This window comes from Crocodylus siamensis, chromosome 15 (assembly GCF_052110815.1).
Source record: "Crocodylus siamensis isolate JL-2025a chromosome 15, ASM5211081v1, whole genome shotgun sequence".
Lineage (NCBI taxonomy): Eukaryota > Metazoa > Chordata > Crocodylia > Crocodylidae > Crocodylus > Crocodylus siamensis.
Genome location: NC_143409.1, coordinates 54,245,938 through 54,260,526, shown reverse-complemented (window position 1 = coordinate 54,260,526; position 14,589 = coordinate 54,245,938). Strand labels below are relative to the sequence as shown.

Here is a 14,589-nt window from a genome sequence, read left to right as displayed (position 1 = left end):
CTGTGAATGCCACACACACATACATGCACAGATGCATATACACATACAGACACACACATGCACACACATGTGCAAACATGCACAGATGTACACATTCAGATGGACGCACAAGCAGATGAATGCACACACACACGTGCACAGATAGATGCACATATGGACGTGCACACATACACATGCCCCCCACACCCCACCTCCTCCTGCATTCCCACAGTGCATTATTCCACCATTGAAGCAGTCTGCTCTGGATCCTTCTGGGACATAGGTAGAGGTTTCGGGGCATAGGAACCACCATCTGGTCCCCTCCTCCTCTCCCAGCCTCCCCCCAACACCACTTGCTGCCCAGATGCCCCAGGGTCCCCCTTTGCCCTGTTGGACAAGGCCCTTCCTGAGCCCAAGGTGGGTCGGAGCATGAGGGCAGAGGTGCAGAGCAGGAACCACTTAGGGCAGCACACATGGCCAAGGATAGCCAAGCCATGGGACAGCTAGCCAAGGATGGAGGCAGACACCCAGCTTCAAAGTCTACCACTATTATACCCCTTCTATATACGCAGCATTCGTCTCATCAGGAGCCTGGATCAGCAGACGCAGCCCCTCCAAGGCACCCGCCATTAGAGGGGCAGAGATGCCCCAGGAAACATCTCCAGTTGTCCTGTTCAATAGCTACTAATAGATCCATCATCCCTGAATTCATCCAGTCACCCCCAGCTTTTCTCTCTGCCTCCACCCCCTCCTGCAGCCATGAATCCCACAAGCTAATGACATGTGATATCACAATGTCCTTTCTCTTCTTCATTTTAAATCTGTTGCCACCTCATTGCTGCAGCTGCCCCCTGATTCTAGTCTTCTGGGGCTTGGGGAGCAGCAGGTCCCTGCTCACTTGGTCCTCACCCTCCACCATGTGACAGAGCTCGTCCTCTCCCCCTCTCCTCCCCAAAGGGCAGCGTCCCAGCCTTTTATAGTCTCTCCTGGCTTGGAGACTGCTCCAGGCTCCTCATCATTTGGGTTGCCCTTCTCTGTGTTGAGCAGCAAGTCAAATTAAGCAAACCGGGTTCCACCCGGATGGCCAATCTGTTGGCTGAGAAACCAAATCAACAAGTAAGAATTGGGGCAGGTGTGGGCACAGGTGTCTACCAAATCCTAGAATAGTTGGCCGAATCCCTAAGCCAAACTGACTCGCACACACTGATGGGGGAAAGGGGTATTTATTCCAAGGGACAACCAAGCAACAGTCCCAACAACAACAATAATGACCATAATCCATGTTGCTCTATTACACTCAGGGTGACCTATTGGCCTTCCAGACTCTCCAGCTCTCAGACCGTGTCTCTCAAACTGTCTGCAAGGGAGCAAGGCATGATGCCCACAAGCTCCAGGTATGGGACTGGACAGAGGCAGGTCTATATATCCAAGCTTTTCTTGGACATAAGAATAAGCACTTGTGTCTGTGCCTCTCCGGCTCCCTCCACCAGCACAAGAAACATTTTTACCTCTACCAGCCGGGTGGGATACTGGAGAGAGGAGGAAGCTGGCCTGCATCCTGGCAACATGTTGCCTTGGCTTTGCAGAGGTCCTGCCCAGATCCCCCCGTATGCACCCCAGATCTATCTGTGGCTCATTTAAATAAATATTCTGTTACTCACATTTTTCTTTCAGTGAGACTTTGGGAATGGACATGGGTGACTGGTGCCATCTCAGTCGGGGGGGCACGTGCCACCCCAGTGACCAGTCAGCGACCGGGGTGGGGAGGGAGGGGAGGTCCCTCATGGCCAGTCACACTCAGCCACTTCTGGGAGTGCCGCAGCCGCATCAACCACTGCTGCGTTCTGGCCAGCGCTTGCAGAGGGGCACTGGCGCTGCCGTCTCTCCCCCCCGGTCATGTAAGCGGGGAGCACGGCCTGACAGGGTGTGCACCAGCGCTCTCAGGGGGAGTACGTGCACCCCCGTGTACCCCCTACATGTCGCCCCTGGGAATGGACTGAACCAGCCAGCATAAGCGCACATCATCCGTACCTCAGGCTTTGCTAGTGAGTACTGCCCCGTGCGGTCTGTGAGCCACTGGCCACGTCTGCAGCCTGCAGGGCTGGACTAGACGTGACCCCAGGAGGTCCCAACTTTCCTAGGAACCTATCATCCTGTGGTCCTATCACCACCCATCTGCTGTCTTCAGAGGAAAATAAAACCTGGAGGCATGCTGCTTTTCAGGAAAAGGGGCATGTCCATGAATAAATAATAAGTAACTGGGGAGAGCCAGAGGCAGGCGCCTGCTTGGAGACAGCTCAGGTAACCCGTGGCCAGGGACAGACAAGCAGCAGGACAAACACAACCTTCTGAAATGCAAGAGCCCGAGACGTGGAGACAGGGTCCTCTCCAGGCACAGGGACCAGTGTCGGGTCTGCAGTCCTGCTGCCTCAAGCCGGGGCGGCCCTGGTTTTCGGTGGCCGCCCCGATGAGAAGCCTGACTTGCAATCATCTCAGCTCTTGGCTGCCAATAGAGGAAACATAATTTAGAGGTGGTGATGGCCCACAGGGTGTCAGCAAGACAAGGGTCCCCTGCCCCCTACCCCAAATGTCCTGGGATATGGGACCAGGATGTTACTCACTTCCCGGTGGAGTGTAGCCGGATCGGGCGATGCCTGAAAGCCAGGCAGAGAAAGGTCCATCGCTGTAGATGAAGAGGGGAGAGGGGCTATTCCTCCCTGATGTGTCCAAGGGCAGTCAATGCCCCAGGTTCACCCACTGACAGTGTCCCAAAAACAGAGCCCCCGGTGCCCCAGCCAGTGGCACAGGCCCAGGGCACAGGGTGTGGGGCACATGGGACCTGACCCGGAGCGATCAGCTCAGGCGCTCTGCAGACTCAGGCAGCCTCGCTGCAAGGAGCTCCCACCTCTTAGCGCCACGGCGCAGCCCGTCTGCTGTAGCAGGTGGGGGTGGGCTGGCCCCTGGCCCGGCCTCATTTGCCAGCGGCTCTCACCCCAGCCACCGGGCAGGAATTTAGGCTACGTCTGTCCCCGCAGTTAAGGCCCTGAAGGCCGTCCTCACCCTCCTGCCACCCACAGGAGCTGCCCCCTGCTTTTGGCCAAGCTTATCGTCTGGCGGTCCAGGCGGGAGGCTTTGGGCGGGAAGGCTCCCGGCGCCCTTGGGGCATTTTTCCTCGGTGTCGTTTGCGCGTGTCTCCGGGCGGAGTACCACCGGGCAGTGGCCGCCGGCGAGCTTCCCCAGTTTGTGAGCCGGTGGGCACTGTCCGGGGTCTGCTCGGTGTCCCCCGGGAGAGCACTCGTTTTGAACCTATGACCCACACGAGCACACCCTGTTTTCTCTTTTGTTGCCCCCCATAATTTATTGATGTTTTTAAGGCGCTGGTCGCCCTACCCAGTGGCGGCCCCCACCCCTCGTGGTTTTAGGCTTTTAACTTTTTAAGTTTTTTAGCCTTTTTAAACTGTGAACCATCAGCAGCGCCGAACATCATTGGATCCCTGTCCACTACTTTTTCTTATTGATGTCATCTGATGTCATCTGATGCTGGTTGTCTCCCGCAACAGCAGCGACAGCAGCGACCAGCTGGGAGCCACCCCGTCGGGGTGTTAACATCTGATCCATCTCCAAACCCCATCAGGGGTGCAGGGTCCATGTGTACCACTGGCAGCCCACATAGACTAGCGGACATCACCGCGTCAACAGAGGACATCAAATAGTCCCCTTCACATGGCTGACAAGGAGAGGCAAGCTGTGGGCCAGAGATTCCTAGAAGGGCTCCACGTGAGGTCCCTGAGCGGAGCCCTTCTAGGACCGCCATGCTGTGACTTGTCTGCTCGTCTGCACCCAACTCCCCGTGGCGGCCAAAGGCGCAGACCGCGAGGGAGCTGCGGGTCGGTGCTGGAGGCTGCCTGGGCTCTCGCTGCTGTTGGGGGTGGCTGCAATGACGGCCGGATGCCCCGGCTCCCCCCAGATAGGCCCTGTGCCCTGCTGGTACACTGTTCCTCCCTCTTCTGCTGCCTATTCCCTCGCTGTCATGAGGACCCTCTTCCTTACTTTTTCCTCCTGATGATGGCACAGCCCAGGACAGCGACAACCAGGATCATACCCCCAGCCACGATGATGACAGCCAGGACCCAGGGGGACAGGGTGTCCGTCTTGTCAGAGACTGCAGGGTGGAAAAGCGGGCAGCAGTTATTTCGGGCACCACGCACCAGGGATGCACCTTCCGGGGACAGGATGATGGACCACTGCTGCTCAGCCTCCACCATCCTGAACGTGAACTTGTTGGCGTGTGAAACCCCATGCCATGGGACACTCCCCAGACTGAGCCGTGCACCTTAATCGCAGCAGAGCCTGGGCTAGAGCCATGAATGCTGCCCATGGGCAGGGATGCCTGAGGCCCCTCTCTGCGGCTGGTCCCTCCCCAGCTCCCAGAGAGGGGCTCCCCACCCAGTGTCCCCCCCACAGCCCTCACCCCAGGTGAGCGAGGGCTCCGGCAGGCTGCTGTGCTCCACCCGGCAGGCGCAGCGCTGCACGGTGGATGTGGGGCCGAGCTCCAGGGACGTCCACGTGTAGAAGGTGTGGTTGCCAGTGGGCAGGATCCCACTGGTGAAGGTCTCTGGGAGGATCTCCCCTCCCTCCTGCACCCACGAGACATGGATGGGACGTGGATAAAAGTCCCTCACGTGGCAGGACAGGGTGGCTGAGCCATCGGGGGCATCTCTGCGGGACACCGACACCTTGGGGGAGACTGTGGGGAGGAAGGGGAACATGGAGTTAGCAACAAGCCTGGGCCCAGGACACCTCAGAGAGCAGCACACGGCCCCTATGTGTGCAAGGCCTGTTGTGCACTAGAAGCCCCGTGCCTGTGTCACTGGGACCAGTCACTCACCCCTCTGGGCCAAGATGGCCTTTCCCTCCTGCAGCAAGCTCTTCAGGGTTTGCAGACACCTCTCCTCCAGGTACCACTGCACATATTGGGTCCAGGCCTTATGATTCTCCCACAGTAGCTTCTGGGCAAATGCCACGGGCACAGCCGCCACCCATGTTTGCCGCTGGATGTCAAAGCTGATGAAATCCTCCCCGTCGTAGGCGTACTGGAACTTCTGGTCCCCCAAAACGTCACCGCTGAGAGAGCAGCCCACGTGGACCTGCTCAACGTGGAGGCCTGCACAGAAGCATCTGGTCAGCCCGCGCCAACCTCCCATCTCGTACGCTGCTCTCCAGCAGGACGGAGCATCCAGCCAGCGGCCGATGTGTGAGAGCGGCACCCGGGGGCATTAACATCGTGTCCCAGCTACACCCACCTCCATGGGATCCACTGCACCCCCGGTTACTTCTTGGCTGTGCTACCGCCTGGCCAGCTACCCCCAGCCAGCGCGCGCGCTTGGGTTCCCTGCCCATGGCACAGCGCCTGAGGCCCCCACCACGGGTTACTCGTCTTGTTGTTGGTCCACACCCTCCATCATGGGACAGCTCATCCTCTCCCCCTCTCCGCCTTCTCCTTCCCAAAGGGCAGAGTCCCAGCCTGTTATAGCCAATATAACCCCCACCTAATATTATGCAATTAGCTGGTTAATGGGACAATAAAGACCATCGCCATGTGCAAAGTCATTATCTTACTATTAACTAGCTCATTGCAAAATAAACGTAGGCTGGCCACAATTGCATAGTAATAATCGCACCATGGAAATGTCCCTCCAACTCTAAAAAGACCCTGTTAGTGCCTGAAAATGTATAACAACTTTATATCCAGTTTCTATCCAGCTTTCATTTAAAGGTGAAGCAGGGCCCCGGCATTCTTCTCTGCTGAATTTCATTTGCTTTCTAGGGCCCAATTCTCTGGTTTAACAATGCGAATTATCTGCTGTCTCTCCCAGCTTTGGGTCATCTGCAAACTGGATCAGGAAGTGCTTTATTTCTGCATTGGAGCTTATTGATACAACATGCTGCACAGCACCAGAGACAGCCGAGGCCTGTGTGGACCCCCATTGAAACCTGCTCCTGGGCTGGTAGTGATCCATGCATAGGCTTTCTTTGCTTGCACTTATTGAGGCACTCACATGGCCATCCCACTGCAGTGCTGCCTGCCCTTATTTCTCTACTTCTCTCAGAAGAATGCAACATCAAAAGCCTCAGTAAAGTCCAGGTATACTGTACCCACTGTGTGCCCCTTGCTTATCAAGGTGGTTACCCTGGCAAAAGGGGAAGTCAAGCTGGCTTGGCATGATTTGCTCCTAACACCCCATGCGGGCCGCTGCCGAGCTCAGCTCCCTCCTCCAGGGGATTACAGATCCCTGATTCACACCAGGGACCCCCAGTACCGCTGTCCGGCTGCCGCTCTCCAATCCCCCAGGGCCACTTGCTAAAGACGGGCACCGTGTCGCCTTTCTCCGGCCCCTGGGGACTCCCCTCTCCCCCAGGGCTTGGGGCCATTTCTGCCAGCGCCTCCAGGATTTCTTTGCTTCCATCCCCAGCACCGCGGGAGGAATTTCTCATGCCCTGCATGTAAAGAGCACAAGCCCAAGGACCTGCTTGCCTGGATGCAGGGCTTAGTTCAGGAGCCCAGTCCTACTTCTAGCCAAAGCCTTATTTTCCCTTTCTTCCAGGGCTGAGCTTCCAGCCCGCTCAGCATCCTTGGTTCCCTGCCCAGGCGGTTGCAGCTGCAAGCACACAAGTCTCCTAGCCCTTGTGCTTTCTATCAGCTTCCAGGAACAGCTGAGAAACTGGATGCACCTGACAGCAGCAGTGCACACTTGCAGTGTACTGGTATGTCAAGAACAAGTGTGGTGCACGCACCGTCTGTGTGGTTATACAGGTTCATCCAGCTCTTGATGTGAACTTTGGACCCTTTCTCGTACCGCTGGAACTTGTGGGTCAGTTCCCGCATGTAGTCGCTGCCCACAGCCCGCTTCACCCACGGCTGGGTGGGTCTGACCTCCTGGTTGTTGCTGCGGTAGTCGGCAACCACAAAGTCGTCCAGCTTGGCAATCATGAAGTAGGCGTGTGTCCCGTTTTCCTCCTCTGTTCCAGTGACCAGGATGGCCAGGTGGTGCGGCCCTGGCAGGACAGAGGAGACATCACGGGCTGACATGGTGTACACTGCATTGCACACCGTACTGTCTGATTGTCTAAGAGCTGCAACAACAGAAGAAGCCTTCAGTGGCTCAGAGCTACACAGACATGGATGGGAAGAGGGTGCCTGGCTGAGCTCACAACCAGCACAGACAAGATGGGACAAGGGGCAGACTGCCAGGGGAGCGGTGGGCGATGCTATAATCCAGCCTGATGGGCAGTGCCTTCACAAGGAAGCTGGGACAGCGCAGGCTGGATGTATTAGATGGAGCAGACAGCCTGTGGCAGGAGCCCAGCTGCAGGCAGGTTAGCTGCTCAGGAAGTGCCCCTGCCCAGTTAAGACCCCAGAGAGAGCAGGGTGTTTTGGGGGGAGGTTGTGTTTTTTTAAGAAAATTTTTTTCCTGTCCCAAGTCAAATCAGCCAAATCTGTTCCAAATCTGTGTGAATCATTCAAAAACTGTATGTGACCCTGCTACTGGAAGCATCTTCCAGTCCTGCCTGGGGCTCCGGATACTTCCAAATCCTTTGACGAGCATCTTATATGCAGGCCAAAGCCCAAAGGCTGGGGGTCCAGATGCCCCCAAGTTTCGCTGTACTGCCGCAGAACCAAGCTCGGGAGGTGTCTCCCATTTCCACGAAGTGGGTTTGTGGCCGAGATCCTCCCACTGGAAGTCAAAGCTGGAGGCTATGAGAGAGCACAGGTATACACCTGCTGATGAGGACGTGAAGCCCCGTGCCTAGAGCCAGTGCCCTCTCTGTCCCACGCCCGGCCTGGAGGCGCCTGCCCCTTGTGTGCCAGGGTGAGCCGGCTCTCTACCACGAGCAGTTTGCACGGCCTCCAGCATGGCGTCGGGAGCTGGGACTGACCAGTGGGGGTTTAGTCTGCCCCAGCCCTGCACTGGGTCTAAGCCTTGACCTTGGGTGACATCTGTGGAGTAGGCGGGCTGGAGCTGAACAAGTTACAGAGCACAATTGGGAAAGACCCCTCCAGCAGAAACTCCTCTCTATCAGCCTGTGCCCTGCTGCTCCAATGCACGGATGTTCCTGCTGTAAGGGCAGGTAACATGGGCTCAGTGTGACCTGAGACACAGCCCTGAGTACGGACTGTGGTTGCAGTTTGCAGGAAGGTCTGAAGAGCCCCTCTGGGCGAAGCCAGGCTGCGCGTGCACAGGAAGAGGCGGCAAATCTCCAGAGCGGCGAGAGATGCGCGGGTGAAAGTCTGTCGCGCCCCCACTCCCCCGAAGCCCCCCAGACACCCCGCAACAGCCGCAGAGCCCCCTGCCGACCCCCAGCACAGCCGGAGGCAAGCGGGACTCATGGTGGGAAGGAGTTAACCCCTCTCTGAGTGCGAGGCGGCCGCGTGGAGCCGGCTGGTCAAGTCCTTGCCCAGACCCCTACTATGCCCAGCCCCCAGGGAGCCGCGACCAGGCTGCACAGACAGGCACTTGCCTGCTGGCGCATGAGTTAGCACAGAGTTGGCGCGGGACAGCCCGAGACCCTGCCTGCGAGCCCCGCAGGGTAGTCAGCCCAGCCGTAGCCAGCCTACCAGAGGCATGACACGGATGGGCACGCGCCACACCCCTCGGGTCCCCTCGGGCTCTGCGGCCCCCCCATCGGGCACCTCAGAAACGGCCGCCCAGACGGGGCCCATGGTCCCGGGCTCCACGCAGACAGAGCCCCTGGCTCTTGGCTGCGGGGCTGCCTGTCCCTTTTTCAGGCTCTGGGGCCCAGGAGCATGGCCACCTCCCCGTGTGGGGTCTGCTCCCTTTTGGGGTCTCAAGCGTGCCGGCAGGAGGAGCTCCAGGCCACAGTCCAGAGACTGGGTGCCATCAGGGACTGCGAGCAGGAGACAGACTCCTCCTGCCAGGCCCTTCTCCCCCGGGAGCCGCAGGGGAGAGCACCGTCTCCCTCCGCGACTAAGGAGGACTCTGGGACCTCCCGCTCTGCCCAGTCAGGGGCATGGACCGAGGTGGTCAAGGGCCTCAAGGCCCGCCGCACCAAGGCCACTGCCCCGCTGCAGCTTAGCAACAGGTTCGCACCTCTTGCAGCCCCGGCAGAGCCTGCTCAGTGGCCGGCTCCCGCAGGCAACCCAGGCTCAACCGCAGCTACTGCCCCCGCTCTCCCCAAGACAAAGCGAAAGGTGTTTGTTGTGGGAGACTCCATCCTGCGGGGACCGAGGGGGCAATCTGCCGCCCCGACCCCTTAGCCCGGAAAATCTGCTGCTTCCCGGGGGCCCGCATCCGAGACATTGTGGAGAGGATCCCGCAGCTCCTCCGGCCCACGGACCACTACCCCACGCTCCTTATTCACGTGGGCACCAATGACACGGCTCACAGCACCCCCGGCCAGGTCATGAGGCGCTACAGGGAGTTGGGAGCGGGGCTTAGGGGTCTGGGAGCTCAGGCGGTGTTTTTGTCGATCCTCCCAGTCTCGGGCTATGGGCTGAGGAGGGAGAGGAGGATCCACGCGGTGAACCAAAGACTGCGGCGCTGGTGTCACCGGGAAGGCTTTGGCTTCCACGACCACAGCCCGCTCTTTGGCGAGAGAGGCAGCGAGCTGCTGGGAAGAGATGGCCTCCACCTCTCTCCCCTGGGGAGGAGGCTCTTCTCAGCCAGGCAGGCTGACCTGCTCCACCGGGCTTTAAACTAAGCCCGCTGGGGGATGGGGGGACGACTGCCTCTGCTGGCCCGCTGAGCGACCCTTGCAAAGCCAGCAGGCCAAGGCACTTAAGGGAGTCCACCCCTGCCCCAGCCCTGGCACAATCTGTGGGCAAGGCAAGAGCCCCCAAGGGCACACTTGCCTGCCTGTACACTAATGCCAGGAGCCTGGGCAACAAGCAGGACGAGCTCGTCCTCCTGCTCAGTGCAAAGAAATACGATGTCATTGGGATAACAGAGACCTGGTGGGACTCCACCCATGACTGGACCACGGGGATAGAGGGCTATACCCTGTACAGGAGGGATCGTGTTGGCAAAAGGGGCGGGGGTGTATCTCTCTATGTGAAGGAAAGCTACATGTCCCTGCAAGCTGATGTTGGCAACCAGCATGGACAGCTAAAGACCCTCTGGGTAAAAATTCATGGGGAATACGGCACAGGGGACACAACGGTGGGAGTCTACTACAGACCTCCCACTCAAAGTCCTGAGCTTGACCAGGAGTTCGCCCGGGAACTGACTGAGGCCGCTTGCTCCAGGACCTTGGTTGTCATGGGTGACTTCAATTACCCGGACATCTCGTGGGAAGATCACTCAGCTAAATGTGAGCGGTCGCAAAGCTTTCTCTCGTGCGTGGATGACCTCTACCTGACTCAAGAAGTCTATGGGCCAACGAGAGGCAAAGCGCTGCTCGACCTGGTACTGGCTACAGGGGACGACCTAATCGGCGACCTAGTGATTGATGGGAAGCTGGGTGACAGCGACCACGAGCTGATCACATTCACCATCCGCCGTAAAGCTGGCAAGTCAGTCAGCAACACAGAAGTCCTTGACTTCAGAAAAGCCAAATTTGACAAGCTCAAGAGGCTAGTCGGGCAGGCCCTCAGGGACCATGACCCCAGGGAGATGGGAGTTCAAGAAGAGTGGTTGCTTCTCAAGGAAGCGATGCTCAATGCACAAGCTAAATCTATTCCAACATGGAGGAAAGGCAGCAAGAAGGCACAGCAGCCCCCCTGGCTCTCCAGAGACCTAGCGGACCTACTGCGGCTAAAAAGGAAAGCTTACAAAGGATGGAGGACGGGATTCACCTCCAAGGAGAATTACTCCACGCTGGTCCAGTCCTGCAGGGAGCAAACCAGGAAAGCCAAGGCTGCAACTGAACTCCAACTAGCTTCAGGCATCAAGGACAACAAAAAGACCTTTTTCAGATATGTGGGGAGCCGGAGGAAAAGCAAGGGCAACGTTGGACCCCTGCTAAACCAGATGGGGCAACTGACAACTGACGCCCAGGAAAAAGCCAACCTATTAAATAGGTACTTTGCGTCAGTCTTTCATCAGTCCCATGGGACGCCCATGCCTGCTGTGGGACAGGGAGATCCGGGTGAGGGGGATCCCCTACCCTCCATCAATGCTGACCTCGTGAAGGAACACCTTGACAAGCTGGATACCTTCAAGTCAGCTGGCCCTGACAACCTGCACCCCAGGGCACTCAAGGAGCTGGCGAGCGTCATAGCCCAGCCCCTGGCACGGGTCTTTGAGAGCTCCTGGCGCTCTGGTGTAGTGCCCGAAGACTGGAAGAAGGCCAATGTGGTGCCAATCTTCAAGAAAGGGAGAAGAGTGGATCCGGCTAACTACAGGCCCATTAGGCTGACTTCTATCCTGGGGAAGATCTTAGAAAAGTTTATTAAGGAGGCCATCCTTGAGGGACTGGCCCAGGCTAACATCCTAAGGGATAGCCAGCACGGGTTTGTTGCGGGTAGGTCTTGTTTGACCAATCTCTTTTCCTTCTACGACTAGGTGACCTATCACCTGGACCAGGGAGAAGAGATTGATGTCATATATCTTGACTTCAAAAAAGCTTTGATCTGGTATCCCATGATCACGTCTTGGCTAAACTGGCCAATTGCGGCCTTGGGTCCACCAGGATCCGCTGGCTGGGAAATTGGCTCCGTGGTCGGACCCAGAGGGTAGTGATTGATGGCAGTCACTCATCATGGTGCCCTGTGACCCGTGGGGTCCCTCAAGGCTCTGTCTTTGGACCCATACTGTTCAACATCTTCATTAACGATGTGGACATTGGAGTCAGGAGTGGACTAGCCAAGTTCGCCGATGACGCCAAACTTTGGGGCAAAGCATCCACGCCAGGAGAGAGGCGGGTGATCCAGGCTGACCTGGAGAAGCTCAGCAAACGGGCAGACGAGAACCTGATGGTGTTTAACACCGAAAAATGTAAGGTTCTCCACCTTGGGAGGAAAAACCTGCAGCATCCTTATGTGGCGAAATGCCGGGCTAGCGGCTCCGGCACCGCTTAGGGGAGCCGCGGGCTTTGCGGAGTTGTGCGAGCACGCGGCTTGTGGGGCGGGATTGAGGTAGCTCTTAGCCACCCTCGAGGTTCGCCGAGTTGGCACAAGCAGACGACTTAGAGTAAGTAGTTAGTGTCTCTTAATCTATAGGATATCCACTGGTTCACGAGGTTCCAGAGCCAGCCCTTGCTCTCCAACAGTGGAGCTAGTCCAAAGCTAGGTGCGGCTGCCGGCCCGTAGTCCCAGAACTGGTCAACAGCTCATGAATGGGAAATACAGTGCAATACTGTAACATGGTGAATCGTTGTTAGTTGTCGGATTTCCGAGGCCTTTGTCTTCACTGGGGTACGTCCAGGCGGGGAGGCTGAGAACCGGTCTGCGGGGTGATCAGGCCCACAGAGTTTTCCAGTTGTCGTCTCTGCTGCTTCCTGCTTTTTTGCCTCTTTTATAGATGTTCGTTGGACTGCCTCTATGACACTAACTATAATATACAGAGATAGGATAATTTTCTTTTACATAATAATTGCTAGGCAGATTTTCTACATAAGTTTCATTTCTGTAGAAATGACACTTTTAGATAAGAAACGAAATTTACAGAATGCACATGTGTAGCTTAATGTCAGTGGAGAAAAGTACAAAGCGCTCATTTTGATTAACAGTCGACTTCAAGGTTACATAAATGTGAGAGTGCCGCGCGGCAGTTATACAGAAAAGGGAAAATATAAAATATATGCTAAATAATATAAAATAGTTACACCTTATAGGCTCGGCAGTGCTACGTTGGATAGCACTACAGAAGAAAGAGACTTAGGGGTCATCATTGACCACAAGATGAACATGAGCCTGCAGTGCGATGCTGCGGCTAGTAAAGCGACCAAAACGCTGGCTTGCATCCATAGATGCTTCTCGAGCAAATCCCGGGACGTCATTCTCCCCTTGTACTCGGCCCTGGTGAGGCCACAGCTGGAGTACTGCGTCCAGTTTTGGGCTCCACAATTCAAAAAGGATGTGGAGAAGCTTGAGAGAGTCCAGAGGAGAGCCACGTGCATGATCAGAGGTCAGGAAAACAGATCTTACGACGACAGGCTGAGAGCCATGGGACTCTTTAGCCTGGAAAAGCGCAGGCTCAGGGGTGATGTGATGGCCACCTATAAGTTTATCAGGGGTGACCACCAGGATCTGGGGGAACGTCTGTTCACCAGAGCGCCCCAAGGGATGACGAGGTTGAACGGTCACAAACTCCTGCAAGACCGTTTCAGGCTGGACATAAGGAAGAATTTCTTTACTGTCCGAGCCCCCAAGGTCTGGAGCAGCCTGCCAGCGGAGGTGGTTCAAGCACCTACACTGAACACCTTCAAGAGTAAATTGGATGCTTATCTTGCTGGGATCCTATGACCCGAGCTGACTTCCTGCGCTTTGGGTGGGGGGCTCATCTAGATGATCTTCTGAGGTCCCTTCCAGCCTATAAAACCTATGGAAGTCACTGTAAAATGCCTGCTCCACTGTCGCTGTGGCTCTGCGGTTGTGGGGTCAAGAAGAACAAACATCAGACATCAAAAAAGAGCCATTTGATTGCAGGGGGGTTCAGACGCTGGGGAAGAAATGCAAGCTGCTCGCTGGACAAAACCTCCTACGGATGGGAGGGCACGTGTGCAAACAGCTTGGGCAGAGATATCCCTGTGCAGATCCCAGCCATGCCCTCCTCTCCCCTGCAGCTCTGCCCCAGCCCGGGCCCAGGATGCAGCTGCAGCAAGTCTGTGGGTGCATCTACACAAGGTGCTTTCCTGTGCAGAAGACTAGTTTGCTACTCCGTAAAGCGTCACCCTCTACACATGCACGGCGACTAGGGTGCAGTAGATTTGTTAACTGCACTGCCAGATAGTCCCACCAGATACGAGTGCTGTCTGGCAGCACAGTACATTACTGTGCTCAAGTGCATGTGTAGACAGTGATGCTGGGATTAGTTTACCAGTTTATTCAATCACATTAATTGCACATGTAGACGCGGCCTGTTAGTGGGAGCTGCCGCGTCTCAGTGCTGCTGCCGTCCTCAGGCACGTGACGCCCGCTCCTGTCCCACCCAGCGCTCCCAGCACCCCTCCCCCTGTTCAGGTCTCACCAGTAGCAGCCACCGCTGCCAGGAGCGCCCCGCAGATCTGCAGGGCAAGCGCCCAGGCCATGCCGGTGGAAGGATGTCTGTGGGAGGAGAGGGCCTGTTGCAGAAACCGGGAGGGAGGCCAGACCCGGCACTGAGCGAGGCGCTTGCACGGAGCGAGGCAGGAGGCCCTGCCTTCTGCTGGGCGTTGCTCGCCGAGTGCAGGCTGCCGGTTGGAAAGCCAGCCCCCGGTGCAGGCATCACCTGTGTCTAGGCAGACCTGCCCCTTCCAGTCACTGGGGGAAAGGCAGAAAAACAAGTCAGCTGAGACGGGCGAGAGCAGGGAGGCGGCAGCTGCTGCAGCGTGAAGTCAGGCCCAGGGCAGGCGGCATTGGCACCTTCTCAGCGAACTCGTGCGAGGTGTGCAGCATGCAGCAAGCCTGAGCAGGAGATGCACAGCATGAATCCTCGAGGTGCAGCAGATTTG

At 57.0% G+C, this 14,589-nt stretch overlaps 2 protein-coding genes across 3 annotated transcripts in view; one reads left to right on the top strand and one right to left on the bottom strand.

Annotated features, from left to right (window-relative positions):
- The window catches only part of LOC149852907 (BOLA class I histocompatibility antigen, alpha chain BL3-7-like), a 622,447-nt gene that overhangs the window by 257,938 nt on the left and 349,920 nt on the right, over positions 1-14,589 (top strand). The window lies entirely within an intron of this gene.
- Positions 876-14,332, bottom strand: LOC149852922 (major histocompatibility complex class I-related protein 1-like). 2 transcript variants are annotated; one of them, XM_090029347.1, is made up of 7 exons: positions 14,127-14,332; positions 6,775-7,035; positions 4,868-5,143; positions 4,451-4,726; positions 4,030-4,141; positions 2,601-2,662; positions 876-2,482 (listed from the first exon to the last, which is right to left on the bottom strand). In XM_090029347.1, the coding sequence occupies exons 1-7, from the start codon at positions 14,185-14,187 to the stop codon at positions 2,472-2,474; spliced, it is 1,059 nt and encodes a 352-aa protein (XP_089885473.1). In that variant the 5' UTR covers positions 14,188-14,332; the 3' UTR covers positions 876-2,471. The 2 variants fall into 2 exon arrangements, with proteins under 2 accessions (XP_089885473.1, XP_089885474.1); XM_090029348.1 differs by lacking the exon at positions 2,601-2,662.